General features: G+C 33.4%; 3 protein-coding genes and 1 non-coding gene across 7 annotated transcripts; 3 read left to right on the forward strand and 1 right to left on the reverse strand.

Moving 5' to 3' along the window:
- Nucleotides 1-9,296: 9,296 nt before the first annotated feature.
- TRNAA-AGC lies at nt 9,297-9,369 on the forward strand. The gene has a single exon. It is a non-coding gene; the product is annotated as a tRNA-Ala (tRNA).
- Nucleotides 9,370-12,478: 3,109 nt separating this feature from the next.
- On the forward strand, nt 12,479-13,838 carry LOC21387964. Its single transcript, XM_010092618.2, has one exon. The coding sequence runs from the start codon at nt 12,693-12,695 to the stop codon at nt 13,722-13,724; it is 1,032 nt and encodes a 343-aa protein (XP_010090920.1). The 5' UTR covers nt 12,479-12,692; the 3' UTR covers nt 13,725-13,838.
- Nucleotides 13,839-14,014: 176 nt separating this feature from the next.
- LOC21387965 (ferredoxin) lies at nt 14,015-14,747 on the reverse strand. The gene has a single exon (XM_010092619.2). It carries the CDS (start codon nt 14,622-14,624, stop codon nt 14,193-14,195), a length of 432 nt encoding a protein of 143 aa, XP_010090921.1. The 5' UTR covers nt 14,625-14,747; the 3' UTR covers nt 14,015-14,192.
- A 4,995-nt stretch (nt 14,748-19,742) lies between these two features.
- LOC21387966 (cysteine synthase) lies at nt 19,743-22,883 on the forward strand. Of its 4 annotated transcripts, XM_024162021.1 has the most exons (11): nt 19,743-19,784; nt 19,963-20,072; nt 20,164-20,221; nt 20,649-20,912; nt 20,999-21,049; nt 21,107-21,136; nt 21,646-21,697; nt 21,849-21,928; nt 22,220-22,279; nt 22,412-22,492; nt 22,773-22,883. In XM_024162021.1, exons 1-11 carry the CDS (start codon nt 19,743-19,745, stop codon nt 22,863-22,865), a joined length of 921 nt encoding a protein of 306 aa, XP_024017789.1. In that variant the 3' UTR covers nt 22,866-22,883. The 4 variants fall into 4 exon arrangements, with proteins under 4 accessions (XP_024017789.1, XP_024017788.1, XP_010090922.1 ...); XM_024162020.1 differs by having other exon boundaries at nt 20,999-21,136; nt 22,220-22,283; nt 22,386-22,492; XM_010092620.2 differs by having other exon boundaries at nt 20,999-21,136.
- The last annotated feature ends 2,423 nt before the right edge of the window (nt 22,884-25,306 follow it).

Here is a 25,306-nt window from a genome sequence, read left to right on the forward strand (position 1 = left end):
AAAAAAAAAAAAAAAGAAAAGAACATAATATGAATCTGTTTGGAAGGTATACTCAAATTATGACTCTTAATTCTGACATTTAATTAGTGATTTAAGTTTGAATATATGAAACAAACAGACCTTAAATAACTGAAAAACTATTCTGAAGATTGCTGCAGAAGAGAAGACAACCTTTCCTTTTTTTGTTTTTTTTGTTTCCATGTATTTCAAGTGTAATCATGTGTAGATGTCTCATAGTATGATTGGTGTATCTTTTGAATCTGAGCAGTTAAAAATGATCAAAGATTGACAATCTTCACCCCATTGATGCAGAAAAGGGGGGGTACAAGGGAAAAAGAGGTGTACCCGGCCCATTGTAGAATTGAAATAATAAGGTGGTTATATATATTCCCTCATTTTTACTCTCTACATCCCTTTTTAACTACACACTGCATATATATGTTATACATGTGTGTATCTCTACAACTTTTTATAATAGTCATTGAAAGATGAAAGAGATATGATATATGGGATGTGTAGAAAGACCAAAAAAAAAAACATCATTAATTTCCTTTTCATAATAAAAACTAATTGTGTTATTAAGTCTATCATAATAGTCTTTTTTTATCACTTAAAAGAGATGTTTTTTCATAACAAGTGATTTTAATTTTAAGGGGGTGTGAAGAGAAAAAATGGGTGTACAGAACCACCCATAAAAATAAATCAAGCATGTTTATCTACAACTTAACACCTTATATTTACCACCATGAGCCCGTCTTGTTTCTGCCCCTTGATCAACAAAAAAAAAAAAAAAAACTCAAACAGACCATATAACCCTAAAACCCTCACCGCCGCCCCCAACTTTTGCCCAAAAAAAACTGGGCTTCATGCAAATTGGGCATCAATCAGACTCGCTCCTCTGTCTCCGGCGTCGAATTTTCCGCCTCTTCTCTGGTTTCCGATGTTACTGCGCTCTCCATTTTCCTTCGCTTACTTTTCAACTTCATTCTTTCTCTTCTCTTAGAGTGCGTTTGGTTGTAGTGGCGGAATAATAATAAAAGAGAATTAAATGTGCTCGAAACATAAATTGATTTATTTAATTTGGTTAGAATTATGAAATTAATACCTGAATGAAGATTATGTTGTTTGGTTGACCACGAAATGAAATAGAACTAACTGTATTTTGACAAAAATATCATTGATTAATAATCATCAAGAATTTTAATATTTAATTAATTAAAATAGTAAAAAATAATTTAATTATTAAAAAACTTTTTATTTGAAGGATAAAATTTAAAAAAATATATTTCAATGGTAAAAAAAATAATATTTGATTTTTATGTAAAAATAAATTATCACTTAAGTTTGTTAATACATATATAATCTATTAACTACTTATTTTGTACAAGGCAAGACATAACAACTGAACTTTTATTTTATACTTGTATTTGAATGCATCATTGGCTCAAATATGATCACTTTTGGCATATATCAAGATATGTATTAAGTAAAATGATCACTTTGGCCCTTGTCAATAGTAAAAATGAACCAATATATCATCCAACTACATATATAAAAATATTTAAGTCATCAAAATATACAACATAGATGCTCATCTAATCCCAAAATATAGTCAAACACCATAGCTAGTAGATTCACCTATATATAACATCCATCTGCCAAGTCAAGCAGGATCCTAATTAATACAATTTAACAAAGTTAAGCATGATCCTAATTAGTTAGTGCAATTCAATATAATAGCCAATAGCCATAACACATACATTACAATATAAAAAGAGAAATGCAACCATGAAACTAAACAACAACTAATAAATATCATCAGTAAGAAGAACTCTAACCCACTCATCTCTTTCGTCATCAGGAATACTAAAAAAATATGAAACTAAAGCATCATCTTTCATCATCACGCGAGCTACCTTATGGCGTTCCATTGTGTTAATGGTTGTGGTCCTTTTAGCTCATCTCTAAGCCAACTATGTTTTTCCATCATGTCTTCACCGATAGTGCGACTTAAACGTTCAAACGCCTTTTCAATAATACCAGTAAGTAAACTAGATGACTCCTTAATGGCTTCATAAGCCTATGCATTGTTTGTACTCTTTTTATTTTTTAGAAGACCCCTGAGACCGAGATTGAGATTGAGGAATAGCCGATGCTTGTGAGAAAGATATTAATTGTGCTTCATCCACACCCACCATATTGTGAATGCTATTGAACGTGTCATCATCAATATTAATGATGTCACCTCCTTTTTCAAATTCCTCAACTACATCAGCAGCAGTCTCGAAACTCCTACCGGTTGCACGATCTTTGCCGAAAACCATGCACAAGTCAAAGTTTCACTTTTAGCTAATCATAAGCGAGCCATTATCCTACAATAAAATAACAAAATAAGTAAATTTAAATTGGAATTAGAAAAAGTATAACTTTGATGAGTTAGTAAGCATTTGGCTCAAAATACATAATAAAAACAATCTTTTATTATGACATAGTGAATAATTGTGGAAAGATTTTTCTTGTAAGCAACAATAATAAGCAACAAACAATTAAAAGGGTTATGATTGATTGTGACAAAGGGATTTATTTGATTTACCTTCTGTCATAGGCACAATGTTTTGATATTAAAAAAAAAAGTTGGTACTTAGGCACAATTTTTTTTTTTTTTTTTAAAAAAAAAAAAAAAAATGTGGCTTTTGGGCCAATTTTTTTTTTTTTTTTTCAAAAAACAATTGAAAGTTGCTACTTCTACAATTATAATGGGCATAGGCCATTTAATTATAATGGTTGGCATTAATTGAAACAGACTAATTTTCTTTTAGTTGGTCGTGAAATTGGGGATCTGCACTAAAACATTGTAGGTGGTTGATTTGAGCCTTCACTTGAACAAGTTGGTGATTTTTTTTTTCCTAAAGTTGGCGATTAAAAGAATTCAATTAAGGAATTTTGATTTATAAAGCTCGTTAACCTCAGTCACACGGACAATCACGAGAAATTGTCGGGGCTCTTGAATTCTCTTTATCATCACAGTGGCAAACAATAAATAAATTGAAAAAAATAATAAGCAACAAACACAAAATCAAGGATCTTCTAAAAGATTCAACAATAAATCATACAATGTTTTCGATACCCAGATCTCATTGCCAAAATGAGAATAAAATCATATACAACATCAACCTCACATCAGAATGAAGGAAGAATAACGAAGGAAGAAGAGGGATCTCTAAAAAATAAGGAACAAGAGAGAGAGAGAGAAAGATTAAATCCATCTTGGTTACCCTGATCCCGACCTCTCACGGATACCCGGTCTTCCTGGTTAGAATGTTGAATTTCAACACTTGGTTATTCTGTTCTAGTAAATTACCGAGATGTTGTTGGACACATCAATAGGGTGAGTGGCCATTTTTTTTTTTTTTTATTTTTTTTTTTTTTTGGGTTTTTTTTTCGTGTTAATTGACTTTACTCCCTGTGCTGTTGTAGATTATCTCTTTCGCCCAAGTCTCTTCTTTTTTGGGTTTTTATGTCGTGTTAATTGACTTTACTCCCTGTGCTGTTGTAGATTATCTCTTTCGCCCAAGTCTCTTCTTTCCCCAATTTGATTGGCATTGTTTGTTACTTCTTTTATTTATACTTCTTGAGTTATACTTGGATCGAGTTTTGGACTTTATATTTGTTCTATATATATATATATATATATATATATAAGAGAAAATTGCTAAAAGTACGTGAGTATTGAATCTGGATTTTTATCTTTAATTTTATAGAGATTATTTGATTAAAAAAGATATTAATTAAGTGTAAGAGTGCACTCTAAAAGATATTTATTTCCGTTTCCCTATCAGGCTACTTTTGACGAGCATATAGTTGAACAACTTCATGCTAGCATGGACAATGTAGGTTCAAATGTTGAGGGGAGTGCTTTAAGCAATCTGAGGGAGGCACTTGAAGGTGATAATTCCGACTGATTACAGGACATGTTTGTGCGGGCTGGGTTGGGGTATGCGGGTTGTTATAGGCCCAACCTACAAACCGTCTCAAACATTTTAGACCAGATATTTAGTGGGCCGAAAATTAAAAAATAATGATGCGAGTTGCCTTTTTCGGATTGAGTTGAGATGGGGTGGGTTGAGTTTGCGGGTTGTTCGAGTTTATGTACAGCCCTAATTTTTGTTTTAGGTTGAGATCGGAGTACGTGTTGCTGCTTCCGAGTTTTATAGAACAAAAGATAAAATGTATCATTTAAACTGCAAGGACAAGGAGAAGGTGAATGATGTTTATCTTCTGAATTAGTCTTGTTTGTTGGTTCTCTTAAACATGGTTTTAAAAAGCGCCCGTGGCACTGGAAAAGCGCCTCAACTCCTACACCTTACAGGGTAGGTGTTGAGGCGTGCGCCTCAACTCCTACACCTTACAGGGTAGGTGTTGAGGCGTGCGCCTCAACCACTAGAGGCGCTGAGGCGCACGCCTTTGAGTGGCACTTCAGGCGATTAGTGAGGCGTCCGCCTCTCTGCAAAGGGTCTTATGGTGGGTTATTTTAACATGCTGGCCCAAAAGTTTTAAAAAGCCCAAAGTACCGAGGAAAGAAGTAGCTAGCCACTTGCACAGCCGTCTCTCCTCCTTCTTCTTCTTCCTCGCATGGGCAAACACTCTTCTTCTCCTCTTAGTAGTGATGATGGTTGGTGAGTTGGGAGATTAGGCTTTTGAAAGTGCATTATGATATTAGGATTTGATAATTATTTAGTCGTTTTTACGCTTCTAGTAGTGAAATAGAAGGTTAAATTTCTTATTTTTAATGATTTTTAAGTATAGATTTAGTTTTTGTTAGTATTATTTTTTTTCCTGAATTTTTTATAGGCATTTTTGAGGCTTGCGCCTCAAAGCGCCTTAAGGCTTACGCCTCACCTCATAAAAGCAGAACGTCTCGAGCCCGATTCCGCCTTTTAAAACCTTGCTCTTAATTACGCCTGCATGTTGAGTGAAATGGTCAGGAAATTGAAAGCTCAAGCTCTCTTATCCAAAGAATTAAATATGGTGAAAAACAATATTTTGCTCTGATTCATATACTCCAAACTTTATTGACAGATTAGTACTTGTGACTCCTTTATATTTAACGATCATATGATTGTCTTTTTCTTTTTTCTTTTTTCTTTTTAAAGGAAAAATATCTCTTTTTATAATCTATATCTTTGCTGATTACATTTATATGCGTCGACTTAATTTTTTTTACTGACCTCTTTTGTGGTTCACAGTATTCAGCAGCCAATCTCAAGGACCTCTACAAATCGCTTGTAAAGAAGTATCCCATTTTTTCAAATGAAGATCCATTCCATCCTGATGATTTGGAGTCACTTGTCTTCTCTCACCCATGATATTAGCGGGCCGTGACGGGCCGGCACGAAAAAAATACGTTTATGACCCGTTTATAACCTAAGTAACAAAAATAGTAGAATTTTATATTGTATTCAAAACTAATATTAATTGACTATTTAATTAAACGGGCTTAGACGTGTTAAACGGGCTGGCACAAAACTAGCCTATTTATTTTCGTGTTATTCGTGTCGGCCCATTAACGACCCAATTAATAATCGTGTAGTCTAAATTTATTAATCTCATGTCATTTTCGTATTATTTTATCGTGCCATGTCTGAAATTGCCGGCTCTAATTCTACCCCTTCGTCATTCTTGTACCTCCCTTCTGAATATTGTTCCTCTTCCATGCTGTGTCTCAGGAGCCTTATCAATACGGTCCGGATTGCTAGCTCCCGTTCATAGTTTTGCTACAGATGATACGCGAGGAATCTTTTTATGTTGGTTCTTCCTTCTAATGACCGGCATATCTATGATTCTTTGCTGCCAGATGAAGCAGCAGGCATCGGTCCATAGAACCTATAAAAAAGAGATGGTTGTGGCGCGAAGTACTCTTGTGCACCTACGTCACTCGGCTCGCGCGCAAATTCGAATTTCGTTGTTCTTTCTTCTTGCTGTAAAGTGCCATTTCCGCTCCCCAACGACAGAAGTACGAAATTACTAACTAGTCTAGTTGCCATTTCATTTTTCTGCCCGTGTGGCATGGGACAGTTTTGTTACCCTAAAGCAGAGAGAAGGGCTAAAAAGGCAGCCTGGTTTGTTGGTATGGAAAGCCATGACAGGTAGGGAAATCTACCTTGACAAGTATCAGTGTCACTATTTTTTTTTTGTCACTAATGTATTTTTATTGTTGGTTACAGCGGTGCGGTGCCGATTGATACCTTCATTGCTAATCTGTCTTTAGGTTTAGATATGGCAATTTTCTATTTTGAAACCATGTTACTTAAACTTCTCTCAATTTTGTTTTTTTTTTCCCTCTAAAACTGTGCTTTTTTATCAGGATCTATGTAAGATAAGAAATTCTGGTGAAAATATCCGAACGTCGCACCGTATATGAGGACTCTCTTATATATATTTAGGAGTTGGCTCAAGGTTTTCTTGGTTCCCTTTCTTATGTGCACTGCATTTATGCAGATTTATAAGAATTTGGATGACAGCATTGTTCAAAGTGATGCGTGGCAAAGTTCTTCTTTGACTGTATTTTGAATGATCGTTTCCAATTTTGCTTGTTTTCGGTACATCGTGTCCAAAAATCAAAACTAATAAATCTTAAAATAAGTGTATTTACTTGCATCAAAGACGAGAATTTGTGAAGGATGTACTTCGAACGTTTTAAGAGGTGGGACGCCATGACACTCTCGCCCCTGGGAAATGATCGAAGATCGGAGGAAGGCCTTTCAGGACCGCCAACATTAGTGAATCAAGGGGACCTTCTCCCCTTTGTTTGGTATTCTAGGGGCATGTGTCCAAAGACCGAGTCGTTGAGCAATACTAGAGCCCCGTTCACTTCACCAATTCGAGTTTAGAATTCGAGTTTTGCTACAGTAAAAAGCTCTCACAAACAATCACATCTAACTTTTTTGCTACAGTAAAAAGTTCTCACATAAAATCACATCTCAACTCGAATTACAAACTCGAATCAGCGAAGTGAACGGACCCTAGGTTTTTTCACTGTTCGAATCACAATTTAAATTTTTTACTATAAAGATTTATCTCATAAAAATTTAAATTCAATTTTTTTGCTACGACGTTTTCTTATACATTAATTCACTTTTCAACTCGAACAAGTGAAACAAACGGAACTTTAGTATTAATAGTACTAGTAGTATGAGTAAGGTGTTTTTAAACCACTATTAAATTATATTATAGTTCTAGTTTTATTTTGGGAAAATCCTTTGTGTCTCGTGGGGATTTAGGAGCTACAATGTCAAAACACTTCCGACAAATCATTCAAACACTTTTAAAAGAAACTTTTAGACTTAGAAAGTCAAAAGTAACTTTTAAGAAGCTCTCCTAAATAGATCCTTATTTTAGACATAAAGAGGTGGACCTCACATAACGAGACTCATGTGGGCCCTATAAGTGGAGTTTATTTTTATGTCTATGAGGATAAATCCCCGTTAATTTTAAATTGTTGTTGAAAACTTGTGATGCTTTTGTAGAATGCGATACTCGTTGAAATGATTGTCGAATGTGTTCTTATTAGCCAAAAAAAAAAAATTTGTAGGATATGAAAGTTTATGCTCTGCCCATATAAACTAATGGTGATTTTATTGGGTCGTAGGAGAAACTAAAGCGACTCCTTTACATGATATAAGATCCAGTGCTCTGTTGTCAAGTTGTGGTTAATTGTTATTTCCTTCATTTATTTATTTTTGGTCCCCTGAGTTTCCTTTGAGTTTGAACAGAATGATGACTATGCAAAGTAAAAGACCAAACGGACCTTGTTTCTAAGTGTTTTTTTTTTTTTTTTTTTTTCCTATTAAGCAACTAAATATTTTTAAATATATCCATCAATTGTTGCAGAGTAGTTTGTCCTAATGCAGAAGCCGGATTGTCATAGCCTCTATGATCTATATCCCGTTTCATGATTGTTTGCTTTTCTGCGAAATTATTACTCTGTGAAAAATTAGAGCGTCTAATCCTTAACAATAAGCCGGTTACTCTCCGTTCATTGATTTTGCAAACATGATAATTGTTACGCCACGGTCTAGGGATCGACCGTTTCTTTGGGTGACAAGCGTCGAGAATTCCCCGTTAAGGACTGGTCGCTGACGTTGAGAGAACCAGTGTGTCCAGAGTGCCCTTTAGACATCGAGAAGTCACGTGCACTGACGCGTGTCGAGGGCCCAGCCCATGTGGTGAGGACCTCGAGACATCAGCCCGGTCAAATCCGCTGTCAGTCCTGGGGAAGATACGCTGCATCACCTACTGCCACTGTTGGAGTCGGGAAATCAGACATTGGGTAAAGAGTGGTTAACCTGACCGGGAAGCAACAATCAGGAAAATTCAGCTACCAAATCCCCAAATTAAGGGATAGATGTTGATTTTCTCGGGAAGTGCAGGGGGTTTCTCACATGTATAAGGCTTATAAATAGATCCATAAAAGTTCATTAAGTTTTTTAGACACACAAAAATACTACTCTAGAGAGCTTGTAATCTACAACATATTAGTGTATGCACAAGTGGATTAGGTAAAGAATTTTAGCCGAACCACTATAAACTCTTGTCTCATTTACTTATTCAACACCGTTAATTCTTAGTTAATACGTGAGTGATTAGTGCAAACATTCTCAGAAAGTTAGTAATTCCTTGTTGATTATAATCCACCATCGACAATAATTGTCAAGACATCCGGGAAACAATCTATTTTCATGTTGCAAAATTAATTTTATGGCGTAATGTGCAAATAGAAGATCTGTACTTTAAGATTCCAGTCCAGATAGTTTTACTTTATGCAGATTGGTTATACTACTAGAGTGAACAAAACAAGGCATAAATAAAACGAACAAGAAAATTAAAGACAAGTACTGAACAGTAGGTAAAGATCAAAGGGAAGTATATACTCTATTAAGTTTTGATTATTATCCTATTATAAAATGAATGATTAAATTTTTGTTATTGGATGCCAGAAGTCCGCCAAGTGTAAACTTATGTTCATCGAAACTTGAGCTCTGTGTGTGTGTGTTATGATTCTTGAGTTGTCTGTTAGATGAGCAACGTCTTAGAGCTAAATTAAAGGAAACGACAAGAAATGAACCAAACGACAAAAACTGGAAGAAGAAGAAGAAGAAGTAGCTTCAGGGCAAAAGTTTTGCCAAAATTGAGGGAACGACAAATATTTGTCGAATGTCAGATTCAAATAATTGTAGATGCTGTTTGAAGAATAACTGTTTTGATAATGTTAAAATAAATAAATTTGGCTAACGTGTGGGGATGTAGCTCAGATGGTAGAGCGCTCGCTTAGCATGCGAGAGGTACGGGGATCGATACCCCGCATCTCCATTTTTTTCCTAGTGTGTCGTTTTCCTTCTTTACCAAATGGGCAATTCTTATCGTTTTCCTTCTTTACCAAATGGCCCACTCTTTTTTTGCGTGTCGTTTTCCTTCTTCACATTGATATATGGAATTTCATGGGCTGTTCTTTTGCGCTTTTTGAATTAGGTGACTTGAGTGTAGATTTTGAGTTGAGTTTGAGTTAAAATTATAACTTGAGTTTGTGTTTTGTTGTGTACATTTAAGTTATGGTTTGAGATAAGAATCTTTTTGAGTTTGTGTTTAAGTGAGTCAAAACTTGAATTTGTATTTAGATAGTATTTTAATAAAAACTCAATGTTGATGAAAAATTTTAATAGGGTATATGGGTGGGGTTTTATTCGTCTTTTCGATGTCAACGCATAGAAAAAAAATCATCTCAATCAGAATTAAAATGAAAAAATTATAACATTTTTAAGAATAGAAAAAATATTATTTATTAATTTGAGTTCGAGTTTCTGAATTCGAGTTGAAGAGAAAACTTAAACTTGAGTTTTAATCCCAAACTCAAGTTTAAATTTAAATAAAATTATAACTTGAGTTGCTTTTTCTGAGCCCCTATGTTGTTTGCTCTGTTTTTAGAAACGTCGGTGTTCGAATCTGTATTCGAATCTGTATTACATTTTTAATATGTAATGCAGCAAAGGTCCTACCTAACAATTCAGTCCCAACTCACATATGGATTCCAACTCATCCATCACTCGCCCATCATATACAACAACTCAACCGGATCCCAGCCAACAACTCAGTCCCAACTCACATATGGATTCTAACTCACCCTTCATATACAACAACTCAACCCTTCATATACAACAACTCAACCAGATCCCAGCCTACAACTCAGTCCTAACTCACACATGGATTCTAACTCACCCTCACTCACTCATTATATACAACAACTCAACCGGATCCCAGCCGACTTGATTGTCATCTTTAGTATTGTTTAATTTTCTTGTTATGATTATGTTTATGTTGTATTTCCTAGTTTAGCCTTGTATTCCTATTATAAATAGGTGATGTATTAAGGAATCAATCAGTCGATGAATAAACGTTTTAAGACCAAAAATACTTGTGTAAAAATTCTCTCTGAGAATTGTCTGTATTTTTCTCTCAATTTCTTTGAGACGTAAGTTATGACGTACCTAATAATCTGTCGCTCTGATTTAATTTTTGACAAGATTTAATACAGATTTAAAGACTGATAAGTATGAAATATCTGTGTAGGTATATATTATATACTTGAAAAAGATTTAGGGTTCTTCTAAAAAAGGAAAAAAAAAGTTGCCATCAAGCTATTGATTGATTAACAATCGTATGCTATCTATCTTCTCTAAGGAGTACATATTACGATTTGAAAATTCGTCTGCCTCCATGATGGATAAATTGAAATGAGCAGGAGATGATTGAACTTTATAAAGAAAAAGATAGACTTAAAGTGCTTTGATTAAAAAAAATTACGTAAATAATAAAAAATATGCCAATATGAAAAGCATAAGGAAGTATATAGGCTAACTTTTAGTTATAGAAATTAATAGACCATAACTTGTCAAGTTATGGTTCATAACTAGATAAGTTATGGACAAACTTGTCAAGTTATGGTTTATAGCCAGACAAATTATGGACAAAAACCGTGATTTATGGACAATAACTTGTCAAGTTATGGTTCATAACCAGATAAGTTATGGACGAAAACAGTAATTTTATCTATTTATTAACTTATGTAAACTATTGGCCTATTAATTTTAATTTATCTCAAATCTTGGCCTATTTCTCTCTTTCTCCTGCAAAAATATTAATTAGAGTATTGTGTTTAGGAGGAGTCCTAGAATGAAACATAACATACTTTGACCACATAACACTTGAAAATAAAAATACAAAGAAAACAAAAGATAAAAGAGAAGAATACAAAATTACACAATTCGTCTACGTCACAAATCAGAATTATACTCACTTATTCATTCATTTATTCACTTATAATTTATAATGAATTTTTGAGTATAAATAGGGTGAGTCCTTAAATACATAAATCAATATAGGCTGTCTAGGAGCTGTATATTTTTCTATAACTAGGCCACATTATAAAAGCAAGGCAAATTGTAGGATGCAAGCTCCATTTTTGTTCCATCAATGGATCACTATATTTTTAACTGTTAAATTAATTTTTTAATAATTAGATCTGTATAAATCTGTATTAAAAATTTAAAGTGTACTACATAAAATTATTCTTATTGTAAATTTAACCGTTAAAAAATTAATTTAACAGTCAAAATTTGTACTCTACCGATAGAGTAAAAATGAGATTGCACCTTAAAGGGTGCGTTTGGAATTGATTCCAAAACGTTTTTATTTTCTGTACGAAAATGAAAATGAAAACGTTTTTAGTTTCATTTTTGAATTATTTCTAAAAATGCGTTTGGTAGTTTTATTTAGAGATTGATTTCAGTTTAAAAAAAAACTGAAACTGCGTTTGGTGGTTTAATTTTTGAAAACATGTAATAATATATTAAATAATAATATATTAAATAAATATATTAAATAAACATATATAATACAAAAACGGTTTCAGAAAAGAGGGAAGAAAATGAAAAAAAAAAAAAAAGTGAAATCTGTTTTTCAAAAAATAGAAAACGAAAATGAGAAAATGAAAACACCTTTTTTTCGTTTTCTGATTTCCACAAAAAGACAAAAACGTTTTTGGTTTTGTTTTTTAAAAAAAATTGCACCAAACACGTTTTTAACATCCGTTTTCATTTTTTTGCTTTGAAAACCGTGAAAAACGAAAATAAAAACGCAAACAAACAGGCCCAAAGACTCCCTAAAAGGAAAGAATCGTAATCATAAATTACAATAAACCCAATATTTCAACAATAACGAACGAGGTGGACATACGACAATGAAACAAAACGACAAGTAAGCGGTGGAGCGTCTTAATATCGTCTTCTAGCGTTGGTTGGCGAAAAGGGCTCTCTCTCTCTCTCTCTCCCCCTCTCTCTCTAAAAGGCACGTATTCGCATTTTTACTCGAGTGAAGTTGGGTTTCAAAAGACTTCCACAGAGTTGGGAAATAGGTATAACGAAGTAATCCAGAAGGTATTATTGTTAGCGACTTTGAACTTAAATTTGTGTAAGCTTGAACATGAGAAGTGACAGAAAGTGAATTTTGCATACAAAATGTTTGACGATTTGGCCAAGAGAAGTTCTTTCTCAAACTGAAACAGTTTAGCATTATTGAAACTTGATCTAATTCTTCTCCAGTTTACTTGCTTATTTTGGTGGTGTGATCACTCTGTCTTAATGATGTTCTTAAGGAGAGGGATCAGTTTTGCATTGAAAGTGAAACCCCATTTCCAGTCAAGTTATTGCGGTTTTTGCTCGAAAGCCATTCCGTCATCAGTTTTCGATAAGGAAAATGATTCTGTTACTAATTATTCTAGTAACCTTCATCTTTCTCCACTGTTCCCTGATGCTAAACCTTCTCATTTGAGTGGTTATGATATTGAGTTGGTGGACAATGATGCTTGGCAACTTTCATCCGGTTTGGCTCAAGCGTGGCGCGAAGAAACGAGTTCTTTGTTGAAGAAAGAGATTGCTGATTCAGTCGATAATAATGGTTCTCAACTGGGTAAGGGAGACCCGGATTTTGATGACATTGATAATATGAGAATTCATGGCAACCTTTTCTACAAGATTGACCGCGATTCCAAGGAGTATGAAGAGTACAGCTTCGACTTTCATCGCAGGAAGAAACCTTCCCAAAAAAAGAATGATCCTGAGGAAAGCAAGAGGAAGCAGAATGATTCAAATGAAGCAAAAAGGGACAGCCCCTCTGTTACTGCAGCCTCCACAGGTGAAAAACTCCCTAAAGTCGCGAATGAAAAATGTGGTTTGATGTCTCCATTAGGCAAAACGGACAGTTCTTCTGTTGGGAAGAAGAAGCTGAGGACTCCCACTTTTAATCAGCTTACTGGTCCTTACCATGAACCATTCTGCTTGGACATTTACATATCAAAAGCTTCTGTCCGTGCCTGCATTGTTCACCGAGTAACGAGCAAGGTTGTGGCTGTGGCGCATTCGATCTCAAAGGACATGAAGTTTGACCTGGCTTCGACTAGAAATTTAGCAGCTTGTGAGGCTGTGGGCTCGGTTCTGGCTCAGAGAGCCTTGGCTGATGACATTCATGATGTGGTCTACACACCAAGAAAAGGGGAAAGATTGGAGGGCAAGCTTCAGGTTGTGCTTCAGTCCATCATTGATAATGGAATCAACATGAAGGTGAAGATTAAGCAACGAAGACAGAAGAAATCGGGTCCCCGATATATGGCCTGAAAAGATGTTTTCCTCTGAATATGAAGTACCCTAAAAAGAACTACTGTTCTCATTATAGCGGGTGGATGTTTGTCAGAAGATCATCTAGCTTTGTTCCACAATTAAGTGAATAAAACCAGCCTGTTAGATCTCTTATAACACTAATTATTTTGTGTAATCTAGTTTCTTCTTTGCATTTGAAATATGTTATGTGTTCAATGCAAATCAATTATTGTGTTCAATGGAAATCAATTATTGACAAATTATTCTGTGTGACAATTAACATTCGTGAAAGAAACTTTGGCACGGAATGCATAAAACTTCTAGGTCATCTGCTTATGATCTCTGTCGACAATCTTTCAAACAACATGATTACACAAATTCCGAACATATCAGCACCAAGCCATACTAGTTATAGCCAATGAAGCAAGACTAACTCCACTTAACAAAAAACACAACCCCAATTACCAAAAACCAAAAACCAAAAACTTAGTCGTTAGCCGTTGCTAACTGCAATGAAAGCAGCTCATCCTCCGGGATGGTCCTAATCTCGCAATCTGACTGCGGATAGGCTGCGCACAACAGTGCGTATCCGCGCTCCACCACGTCATCGCTGAGCATGCCGTCGCTCTGATCAACCGAGCCGCTCAAGAGCTTAGCCGGGCAAGTCATGCACACGCCAAGCTTGCAGTCATGAGGAACAGAAAGGCCAGAGTCCAGTGCCTTGGACAATATGGTCTCATCAGGGTCAACCTCAAGCTCTGTGGATTGACCCTCGTGTTCAATCACCACTTTGTATGATCGGACGGTCAGGGACCGGCGTCGCCGGAGGTTCAGCCGAGAGGCGGAGAAGAGCTTGGTGGGGTGTCTTTGTCTGGTGAGAGAGAAGGAAGGCGATGGAGTGAAGTGAAGGGTCGCCATTGTGGTGTGGGGAACCAAATGGAAGGCCAAAGTCTTCTTGTGGGAGCAATGCGGTTGTGTGGTGTTAGAGAGGATAAGGTTTTCCAGTAATGTTTTGTGATTTTGTTGTTGTTTGGTTTGTTGATGGGTTTTAACATGCCCTGTTTGTACTAGGGTAATTTTTAGAAAAAATGATGAGTTCAGAATCCTATTTACGAAAATATTTACGTATTTATTATTTATTTATTTATATATTAATTATTATTATTATAGAAATACATGAATCAATCAAAATGATTGATAATATGTTCACTGGATTAATAATTAATTTACTTGGATTAACATTTGGGAAATTGTGTTAGTTGGTCTTTTTTAACCACCTCTTTTCATAAATGGCCGAACTTTTTTTATTTTACGAAAATGACAGCTTTTTTTTTTTTACATGAGCTGACATATGGACCACAGTCAATCAGTGACTGACCAACGGTCAATCATGATTGACCGATTCATTATTAATTTATCAATGATTTATCAATAATAAATATGTAATTTGTTGATTGAAATTAATTAATTACTAATTGATTTTGATTAATTATTAATTAATATTATTAATAATAAAGAATAATCAAGTTAATTAGTGATAAACTAGAGTCAATAATAATTGATCGTTAAGTCTACAATCAATCAATGATTGACCACTAAGCTAATGAAAGCAGCCATGTTTATAATTTTACAAAACTTTGACAATTTATGAAAAACACCCTTAAAAAAAGACTATTTGTGCTAAAATCCCTTAACATTTATGGCTTTTTTAGAACTCTATTTTTTTTACCTCCTTTTCTTTTTCCTCTTAAACTTGGGCGATCCTTCCTTTTGAAATAATGATCTCTCTCTTTCTTTTATTTATTTATTTATCAATAAGCACCTTTTAAGATTGGAAGAACACGGGCTTGAACTTTGAATCTCTCCCTTAGTGAGAGTCTAAGGATTTGTTTAATTCGCTTATTTGAGTTAAAATGTGACTTTATATAAGAATTTTTTACTGTAGTAAAAAAATTAGATGTGACCATTTCTGAGAGCTTTTTACTGTAACAAAACTCAAATTTTAAATTCGAATCGGTGAAATGAACGGGACCTAAGGAGAAGCCCACAACCACTCTATCTAACCCATCACCCCTCGGGGTAAAGATTTTTCTTTTCCGTACGCTTTTTCTTTTTATTTATTTTTGTAGTTTTAGTACTATCATAACTGGGAAGTGTTCATTGAATCTGCCAAACCGTCCAATTCACATAATCCAATTCAATCTAGTGGATTGGATTGGATCAAAAGAATATTGGATTAGTAACGGTTTGAGATTTTCTCAATTCCGCATTAACGAATTGGATTAAGGATTAAGCGTTTCTCAATTTACATAATCCGCCAATCTAAATTATATATATTATATATTTTTCAATAATACACATCATTTTTATATATTTTTTAATAACGTATATATATAAGTTTTTTTAATTGTATATATATTTAAAATTAATGTTGGTGATAAGGACTTTACTTATTGAAGTTTGTTTGTTGTGATGGGATTAATTTCTACTTTTTAAATTACTTTTATGTTGGACTTTGTGTTGTAATGAATTAAATTTTGTTAAATTATTTAATATTTTATGTTATGTTTGTGTTTAATATTGTATTTAGTTTTATGAGAATGTTGAAAACATAAATTAATCCGTGAATCTGAAGAATTCTGATTGGATTAGATTAGATTGGGGGTCTCATAAATTGCTAACAAATTGAGATTTTTCTAATCCTTGAATTCTGAATTGACTTATAATCCATCCGTGAACACCCATAATCATAACAAGTAAATATATACATACACTTAGATTTCAATATTTGTGGATACGATATTGGTTCACTCAAATCTCAATTTAATGGAGATAACATATTTAAATTCATCATTTTTGTGTCCTTTCTTATTCGATATGCTCTTGTAGATCCTGAAGAATCTACGCAGGCGAAAATCAACATCAATAGGTGCACATACCATTAATATCATATTAATTAGAGTAATCTATACTGGAGGTAGATGGTTTTTTTTTCAAAAAATCGAATATATTTATTTCTTGCTGATCAGGAGAAATGCAAAAGGAAATCTACATGACTAATAATTTCAACATTTTTCTTCTTCTTCTTGAATTGGTTGTTTTATTTATTATAAGGGATATTATCATATTAGTACCCCATATTTTGTTTCTTTTTATTTGTTTCGAATTATTTGGTGAAGATGCTTAGATTTACTAATAAAAACTTTATTAAATTCTAATTTTGTTGAGTTTGCCCATTTCTTTGGATTATGATGATTATAAACATGTAAAATTAAGGGTGTAACATAATGTTTATTTTATATGATGATGTTTTTTTTTTTTAAATATACGGATAAAAAATTTATTTATTTTTTGAACGGGAAACTATAAATGGAATTAAATAGCCAAATCAATTAAAATTTGTAACGGGACAGTCTCAGTATCCAAACACCACCGTTAAATATAGAATTTGTCAACAAGTGGACCACCGTATTTCCAGAACGAGGAATATGATGGCAAAGACCACCATTAGCAGCCAAGAACATCTGTATATCCTTAAAAACAAAACAATCATCAGCATAGGAGTTAGAATCATTACTATTGAGAGAGTGCACCAGATTCACAGTATTTTAATCTCATTATTACATATGTAAAATAAAATAAATAGTATTATAATTTAAAATCATTACATATGTAATTATATCGGACGAGTTATCTAAATGACGTTTAGTTCATAGATTCAGAACCATTCTCGCTTTACGTGTGTTTTTTATAAGAAAAAATATTATAACGAGTTACGAACAATGATTCGAATCATGGCACGAATCCCTTTTCTAAATGTCCCCTAATCTCATTGTTACATATTTTTTTAATTAATTATTTAATTTAATACAATTGTTAAATTAATATTTTATAATTAAAATAATAATGCTCATTAATAGAGAAATAATGAAGGCTCCATTCATTTCACCGATTCGAGTTTTGTTATAGTAAAAAACTCTCAGAAACAGTTTTATCTAATTTTTTTACTACAGTAAAAAATTCTCATATAAAGTTACATTTTAATTCGAATCAATAAACTAAACGGATTTTTTTACTACAATAAAAAATTCTCATATAAAGTTACATTTTAATTCGAATCAATAAACTAAACGGATCAAAGTAATCATGAAAACCACACTACTTATATTTTAAGATTAGTTCTTCGAGAAACACACCGAAGAGAAACCTTAAAATATAGGTAAAAATTATTATATCAATAAACGCAGAAAGGTGACGTCCCTGACTCCTTCCTTAGTGTGAACACCTGAAGCCAAACCGAATATGACATTCCACCTCGAACATTTTGAATTCAAAGTCGGTTTTTATTGAAGATGAAAAAGTTAGAGCCCGTTCGGTTTGCTAATTCGAGTTGAGATGTGATGTTGTGTGAGAGCTTTTTACTGTAACAAAAAAATTAGATGTGATTGTTTCTGAGAGCTTTTTACTGTAACAAAACTTAAATTCTAAACTCGAATCAACGAAATGTAGTATCATTGGTGACGTGTTGTGCAAATCTTCCTTTTAATACAATATAATGATGAGAATAAAATTTCAGAATTTGACAGTTTCTTTTTAAATCCATCTGTAGTTTTATATAATTAATACAAAATTTAATATTGAATTGAATAATACAAGGGTGCATTTGAAAGAAATGGATTTGGGATTAACTTTGCCCATTGTCTTGCAAAGTTTGGTTTTAGTTGTGCATCTGATCATGTGTTTAGGTGAGTCAAAATTTAAATTTATATTTAGATAGTATTTTAATAAAAATTCAATGGTGATGAAAAATTTTAATAAGATATATGGGTGGGGTTTTATTCGTCTTTTCATTGTGAATGCATAGAAAAAAAAATCATCTCAATCATAATTAAAACGAAAAAATTATGACATTTTTAAAAATAGAAAAAATACTGTTCATTAATTTGAGTTTGAGTTTCTAAACTCGAGTTGAAGGAAAAACTTGAACTCGAGTTTAGCCTCAAACTCGAGTTTAAACTCAAATTTTACAAAAGAACATAAACTTGAATAAAGTTATAATTCGAGTTTAAATTTTTTCTGAGTTTTGTTCCAATCCGTATTCAGTCAAATTAGAGTCCAAATTTTAGACCATATAATCCATGAAAAACCATTATTCTATGTATTTTTTCTATATATGAGAATCAAAACATAAATCCAGGTTAGATACAACCCATTATTGGCCAGACATGCTTGAGAGATAACTGCATCATTGAAAACGAAAATACGTAAAAGAAAGAGAAATTGTTAATTATGACGTCATGCATTTTTGTGTATATATATATATATACATATGATTTGCCTATTGAAGGTGCATAGCTTGATTTGCTCAAACAGATTGTCATTTTCATTTTGTGACGCGGAGAATAGAGTTTATAAATCACTGAAGGTGTTTTCTCTCGCTCTCTCTTTAGATTCTTCACAATATTGCACTTTTTAATTGTTAGTTTCACTTGTAATTAGTTGTATCTATTCTTATTTGAGTAATGCTATAGACACTAACTCAAATTTTAATTTTTGTATACTAATAAATGTAGTACGTGAGTTGTTATCTTTTTATTGGTAGACGCAATCATTTTCATTAATTGACGTGACAATATTTTAAATACCCACTAATAAAAAAATGATAACTCATATGTCAAATTAATTGGTACACAAGAATAAAAATTTGAGTTAGTGTCTCTAGCATTATTCTTCTTATTTCACTAGTACTTAAAAAAAAAAAAAAACTTTTAAAAAAATGGCTATGATCTCTTGGTTCTCTTCAACTGATTTCTTTTGGGATTTTCTAGAGCCAAAACGATGACGTTGAACCGATAAAAGTCATCTTATGTGATGCTATTCAATACAATTTGTTAAGAAAAATAAAATGATTTGTTTTTTAACTGAGAGTTTATTATATTATTAGTAATGAAGATCAGTTTAGTTTACTATTTCATATTTGATCTTCAAATGTTGACTTAACATTCTTTTGGTTGCAGAAATATCTTAGAGAAAAGTATGGCAGTTGAGAAGTCCTTTATAGCAAAAGACGTTACTGAAGTAAGTGACTCTCTTCAAAGTTTGTGATTTTCTCTTATGGTTTACTTAGTCATGCGTTTGTTTCGTAGGTTTACTACAGTATTTTCTCACAAAATTTAAATTTCTGTTCAAACTATTCTATTTAAACCTATAAAGGACTTGTGTATAACTCAAATAATTCTGGTTTATAATGTTACAGTTGATTGGTAACACCCCATTGGTGTACCTCAACAATGTTGTGGATGGTTGTGTTGCACGTATTGCTGCCAAACTAGAGTCCATGGAGCCCTGCTCTAGTGTGAAAGACAGGTTCAATTTTTTTTTTTTTTTTTTAATTTTATGTTTATTATCTGGAAATCCCTGGAACCCGCTGAGTTCAACAATTCAAGTTTCTTTTCAGGATTGGTTATAGTATGATTGCGGATGCAGAGGCTAAGGGCCTAATCACACCTGGAAAGGTTAGTTTTTAGTGTTAAGAAAAAGGAGAATTTTTTTTTTTTTTTTTTTTTTTTTTTTAAACAGCAAGCACAATTCTAAAACCGTCAAATTTTCATAAATTTCTGTAAAATTGTTACATTTTTCGTAATCCTCGTGTTATCTAACGGCTTAGAATTGTGGTTTACCGGAAATTTTTTTGCCACCCTACCACAAAATTTCTCCCAAATAAAGACCACTGGGATGTGACTTATGAGTATTATTGATGGAAAGTTTTGTGCATTTAAGCAGAAGAAGAAAGAAAGGAAAAAAAAAAAAAAAACAGAGACAACCCCAAAATTGTAGTTTGATTTGATTATTTAGTGATGGTGTTTGGAGTTGCTATAATTTTGAGCTGAGGAGTACTTGTGTCTTGATTTTTAACTCTCGGTTAATCTGTGTTTGATAAAGAGCGTCCTCGTTGAGCCAACAAGTGGTAACACTGGGGTGGGATTAGCCTTCATGGCAGCGGCCAAGGGCTACAGGCTTATAATCGCGATGCCTGCGTCGATGAGTCACGAGAGAAGAATCATTCACCGCGCTTTCGGAGCTGAGTTGGTCCTCACCGACCCCGCAAAGGGCATGAGAGGAGCCGTTCAGAAGGCCGAAGAGTTGTTTGCTAGGACCCCCAATGCCTACATGCTTCAGCAGTTTGAAAATCCTGCCAACCCCAAGGTATATACCTATTTGTTTACATGACCAACATTTCAGTGAATCTTGGAAAATTTATGTGGTCATTTGTTGTTGTTGTTATGGTATAGGTACATTATGAAACCACAGGACCAGAGATATGGAAGGGATCAGGAGGGAAAGTAGATGCTCTAGTTGCTGGAATTGGTACAGGTGGTACTATAACAGGTGCAGGGAAGTTCCTTAAAGAGATGAATCCAAACATTAAGGTCTGTTTTTCATTACTGAAATAGCGGGGTGTTTACTCGCTAGGTTATCTTATTCGTTCCTGCCCTACATGCGTGCTTCACTTCACTCTAACTAACACAAGGGAACAAAAAGAATTCGGAAATTTCAATGATTGATCTTGTCTTTCGACCTATCGTCGGACAGACAATTACATATATAAGCACAATCTCGCTTTGAGATGACACGCCCAAAAATTCCCATGTCTTTCAAATAAAACCTGTCGGCTATTTAGTCTTATAAAAAAACTTTGCGGGGCTCAAGAGACAATGGGACCCGTAAAAATAGATCGTGAATAGAATCACTCTAATCTTATATATAGTATTTTCTTTAAAACGGAAAATGTTTGATAAAAATTGTTTCTAGGCTTGTTTTAGAGAAGAATATGTGTATGAAAAGACTAATATTATTATGTAAGTTTTCTTTCTTTCTTTTTTTTTTTTTCATTTTTTATTTTTTAACTTGTTAATTTATTTTTCTTCGAAACTTTTAGCTTTATGGTGTGGAACCAAGTGAAAGTCCTGTTCTTTCTGGAGGCAAGCCTGGTGAGTTATTCATTCTGTAAAGTGTGAATGGCTTTTTTTTTATTTTTTTTTTATTTCCCCTCAATCTTGTATTAAGATTAAATTTAGCATTTGAAATATATAGCATTCAACAAGCAATTGATCAATTTATTGATGCTTATCTTATATCAAGGTCCACACAAGATCCAAGGAATAGGGACTGGATTTGTCCCTGGTGTTTTGGAACAAGATATCCTTGATGAAATAGTTCAAGTAAGCCTCTAATATTATATATTCCATCTTTTTTCTAAAATGTTTATGAAATCAAATAATGTAAATCAAGGAACTCTCCTAAAAGAAAACAAAAGATAAAAAACCAATAAACTACTAGTTTCTGTTAATATCAGAATGAATTTTACTTGTTCATTGTTATGACAATTTCCATCCCACTTCATAAATTTATACAACTACCTCCAACATTTGATGTTTTCACTAAGCCATGTTAAGATTTTTTATTTTTTTAAAGATATGATATAAAATAATCGAATCTTGAAACTTTTGCAGGTGTCAAGTGAGGAAGCGATTGAAACTGCAAAGAAAATTGCACTGAAAGAAGGTTTACTTGTAAGTTTCCTAGGACCCAATAGTGATATTATAGCTGTGTCTTGTTTCTTATACATTGAATTCCACTCTTTTAGTACCCAAAAAAAAATAATAACAATAAATATAGCTAATGTTCTATCTAATGTGCTGCAGGTAGGGATTTCTTCAGGAGCCACTGCTACTGCTGCACTTAAGATAGCAAAAAGACCAGAAAATGCTGGGAAGCTCATTGTTGTAAGCTTCATCTCTCAAAATCCTGTGGTTCGCCTTGTAAAAAAAAAAAAAAAAAAAAAAAAAACTACGGCGACTTCTTCATGATGAAAACGAGTCTCACATATAATGAGTAGTAGTTGGAGACGTAATATGACATTTATCGATATTTATTTCATATTCCAACACTTGTATTTGTTACGTTTAGTGTAGGTCTGATCGTTGCGAAGCACTGTAGACAAACCCTATATAATATTTGTCTTAGCCTGATATAATTAAAAAACTTATTTCTCTGTTTATGCAGGTGATTTTTGCAAGCTTTGGGGAAAGATACCTGTCCTCTGTCCTGTTTGATTCAGTTAAAAAGGAAGCTGAAAACATGACTTTCGAGCCCTGAGCTTTTCCTTGGTTTTCACAAGCGAATATTACTAAGTAGAATTTGTTTTTTTTTTGGCATTTTCTTAAATCTCCATGACGAAGAATAAAGAGAGAGATGCAAATTATTGGATAGACCTGTAATAAGTGTTCCAGAATTGACCCTGGAACTAACATTTGAGATGTTCAAATATGTGATCGTTGTTTCCTATTTCTAAGCCTTTTGAAAAAGCATTCAGTTATTTATCTCTTTCCAAACTCTTTAGTTTGTAGACAAAATGTTGACTGTTGATACATCCAATAAAGAACCAAAAATTTGTGCAAAGGATTTCCCCCGCAATGTGGCAAATGCAAATAAAACACTAATTGATGTGATTCACTGCTGCTCTTTCTGAAAACTCCAGCTCTAAACCAAACAAATACATACATGCAAACAGCTTCAACATTTTACCAAGGAAAGTAAAAAATGTTCGATATCACCAATTATTTCAATAATAATAATAATAAACTAAAATTTAAATGCTTACTACCAATTTCCAATGGTAGTAATTTTTTGTTTCCTGCTTCAATGGCAACAAGTTTTTGTACGACAGCAAAATTAAACCACGAGTAGTTCATATTCATGAACAACAGAGAATGAAACAAGTTGTTTATTGACACGAACGAAAAAATAATGGGTTTTTCACTGGGTTCACAGTGACAATGTCATTTGTATACAGAAAGTTAAAAAGGGCTAAATTGTTCGTTTAGTTGCGAACTATTATAATAAAATCGGTGATTACTTAGTCCTGAAAGTTTTTTTTTTTTTTTTTTTTTTTTTTTTTTTTTTTTTTTTTTTTGGGGTGGTGTTTTAAAGAGTATTATAACACTTTTCAAGAAAATTCTAACTCACAGATTGATATCTCATCTTCTCATCATATTCTACTTTCCATTTCTACTACCTCATCACCTTTATATCACAAAGCTCTTATTTGTAATGATGATCAAATGACAGCTACATCCATTTCTCCAAACTCATACAAGGTAAGCCTCTAATCAAATTCCTTATATATCCAAAATACAATTAAAGTCTAATATTTTTTTCTCAAATAACTCTCTCATTAAATATATAATTATCTTCATGATGCACCAAATCTCCCAAATTTTCTTTAAAATTTCCTTCCAAAATTTGATTTTCACCAACAAAAACATTCCATAACTAGAGCAATCAAACAACCAAAATCACTTCTAACCTTCTCCATAAACGCCGGTTGCTAAAAGTACATGTTTTTGAATTTTTTTCAACCAATACCAACAAATTGCCAACTTAGGTCTTAACAATCTCCCATTTTGACCTTTTTTTGGCAAAACTAATACATTGTTCCTATTAACAATAAAAATTAAAAAACTAGAAAAATTAGAAAAATACATTGTTCTCCCCCTTTTCGATAAAAATAAGCCAAAGTAAAAATAAACCAAAATCTTCTAGAAACTATTGTCACAGAAAATGTTGCAACACCTAATGGAGCACTCGGTACAACACTTTTTCACAGATCACCTTTCAAGATCATTGATCTCTGAATCTCGCTCCCTTTGAATCTTCTCTCTGTCTTACTCCCCATGAATGTAACACTCTCTGAATCTTACTCTTATCACTTGTCAAATACTTAGACCAGTTACCATTACTACACCCACAATCATTAGTACATGCTTATAAAGAAGTATAAACCCTATGACACTTCAAATCAGATTTCCTTACCAACACGCGTCTAAAAAAATTATTTTGCACATCAATCTTCACGTTAGGTGTCTTCTTTGAGTTTGCGAAATTCGGTGGATTAAGGAGCATACCTCTCTTCAAAGCTTTCAAATACTTATAACATCTCAGTCTTATATGGCCAGGCAAATTGCAATAGTGGTATGTGGGGACAAACCTTCTATGTCGAGTGGGTGAGATAGTAGGTTTCTTACTAGAGATAATTTGAGACTCAGGAGCAGGTGACGCTTTAACAAACACGGTCTTTGACGTTGAACCCTCACCGGTGTATCCAAGGCCATGACGATCACCACTTACTTTTTCCAATGAAAGAATATGATCCAATTTGGCAGTCCCGGAATTCATCATCTTCAATGCATTTTGAATGTTCTCTAATTCAACCATTGTTTCTTTTAATTTCTCCTCTCTTTCAGTAGCCAGAAACTCATAAGTGATAGCATCTCTTATCAACAGTTCATTCTCTTTGACAAGCTTGTCGACTCGCTCCCGCAGGGAGTTATTCAATTTGCACACTTTGACCCATTGGCTGAACATGGTCTTGTAAGCTTTCTGGATGACATCAACAGTTAGATCCTCACCATCACTGCTATTATCAGAATCTGAATCGGATATGTTTTCTCTGCTATTTCTAGGATATGTACAGAAGATGTTGCAACATTGTCTGTTGGGAATAGTGTCCTAGAAGCATGAGATGTAATAGGATATTT

This window comes from Morus notabilis, unplaced genomic scaffold (genome assembly GCF_000414095.1).
Source record: "Morus notabilis unplaced genomic scaffold, ASM41409v2 Scaffold378, whole genome shotgun sequence".
Classification (NCBI taxonomy): Eukaryota; Viridiplantae; Streptophyta; class Magnoliopsida; order Rosales; family Moraceae; genus Morus; species Morus notabilis.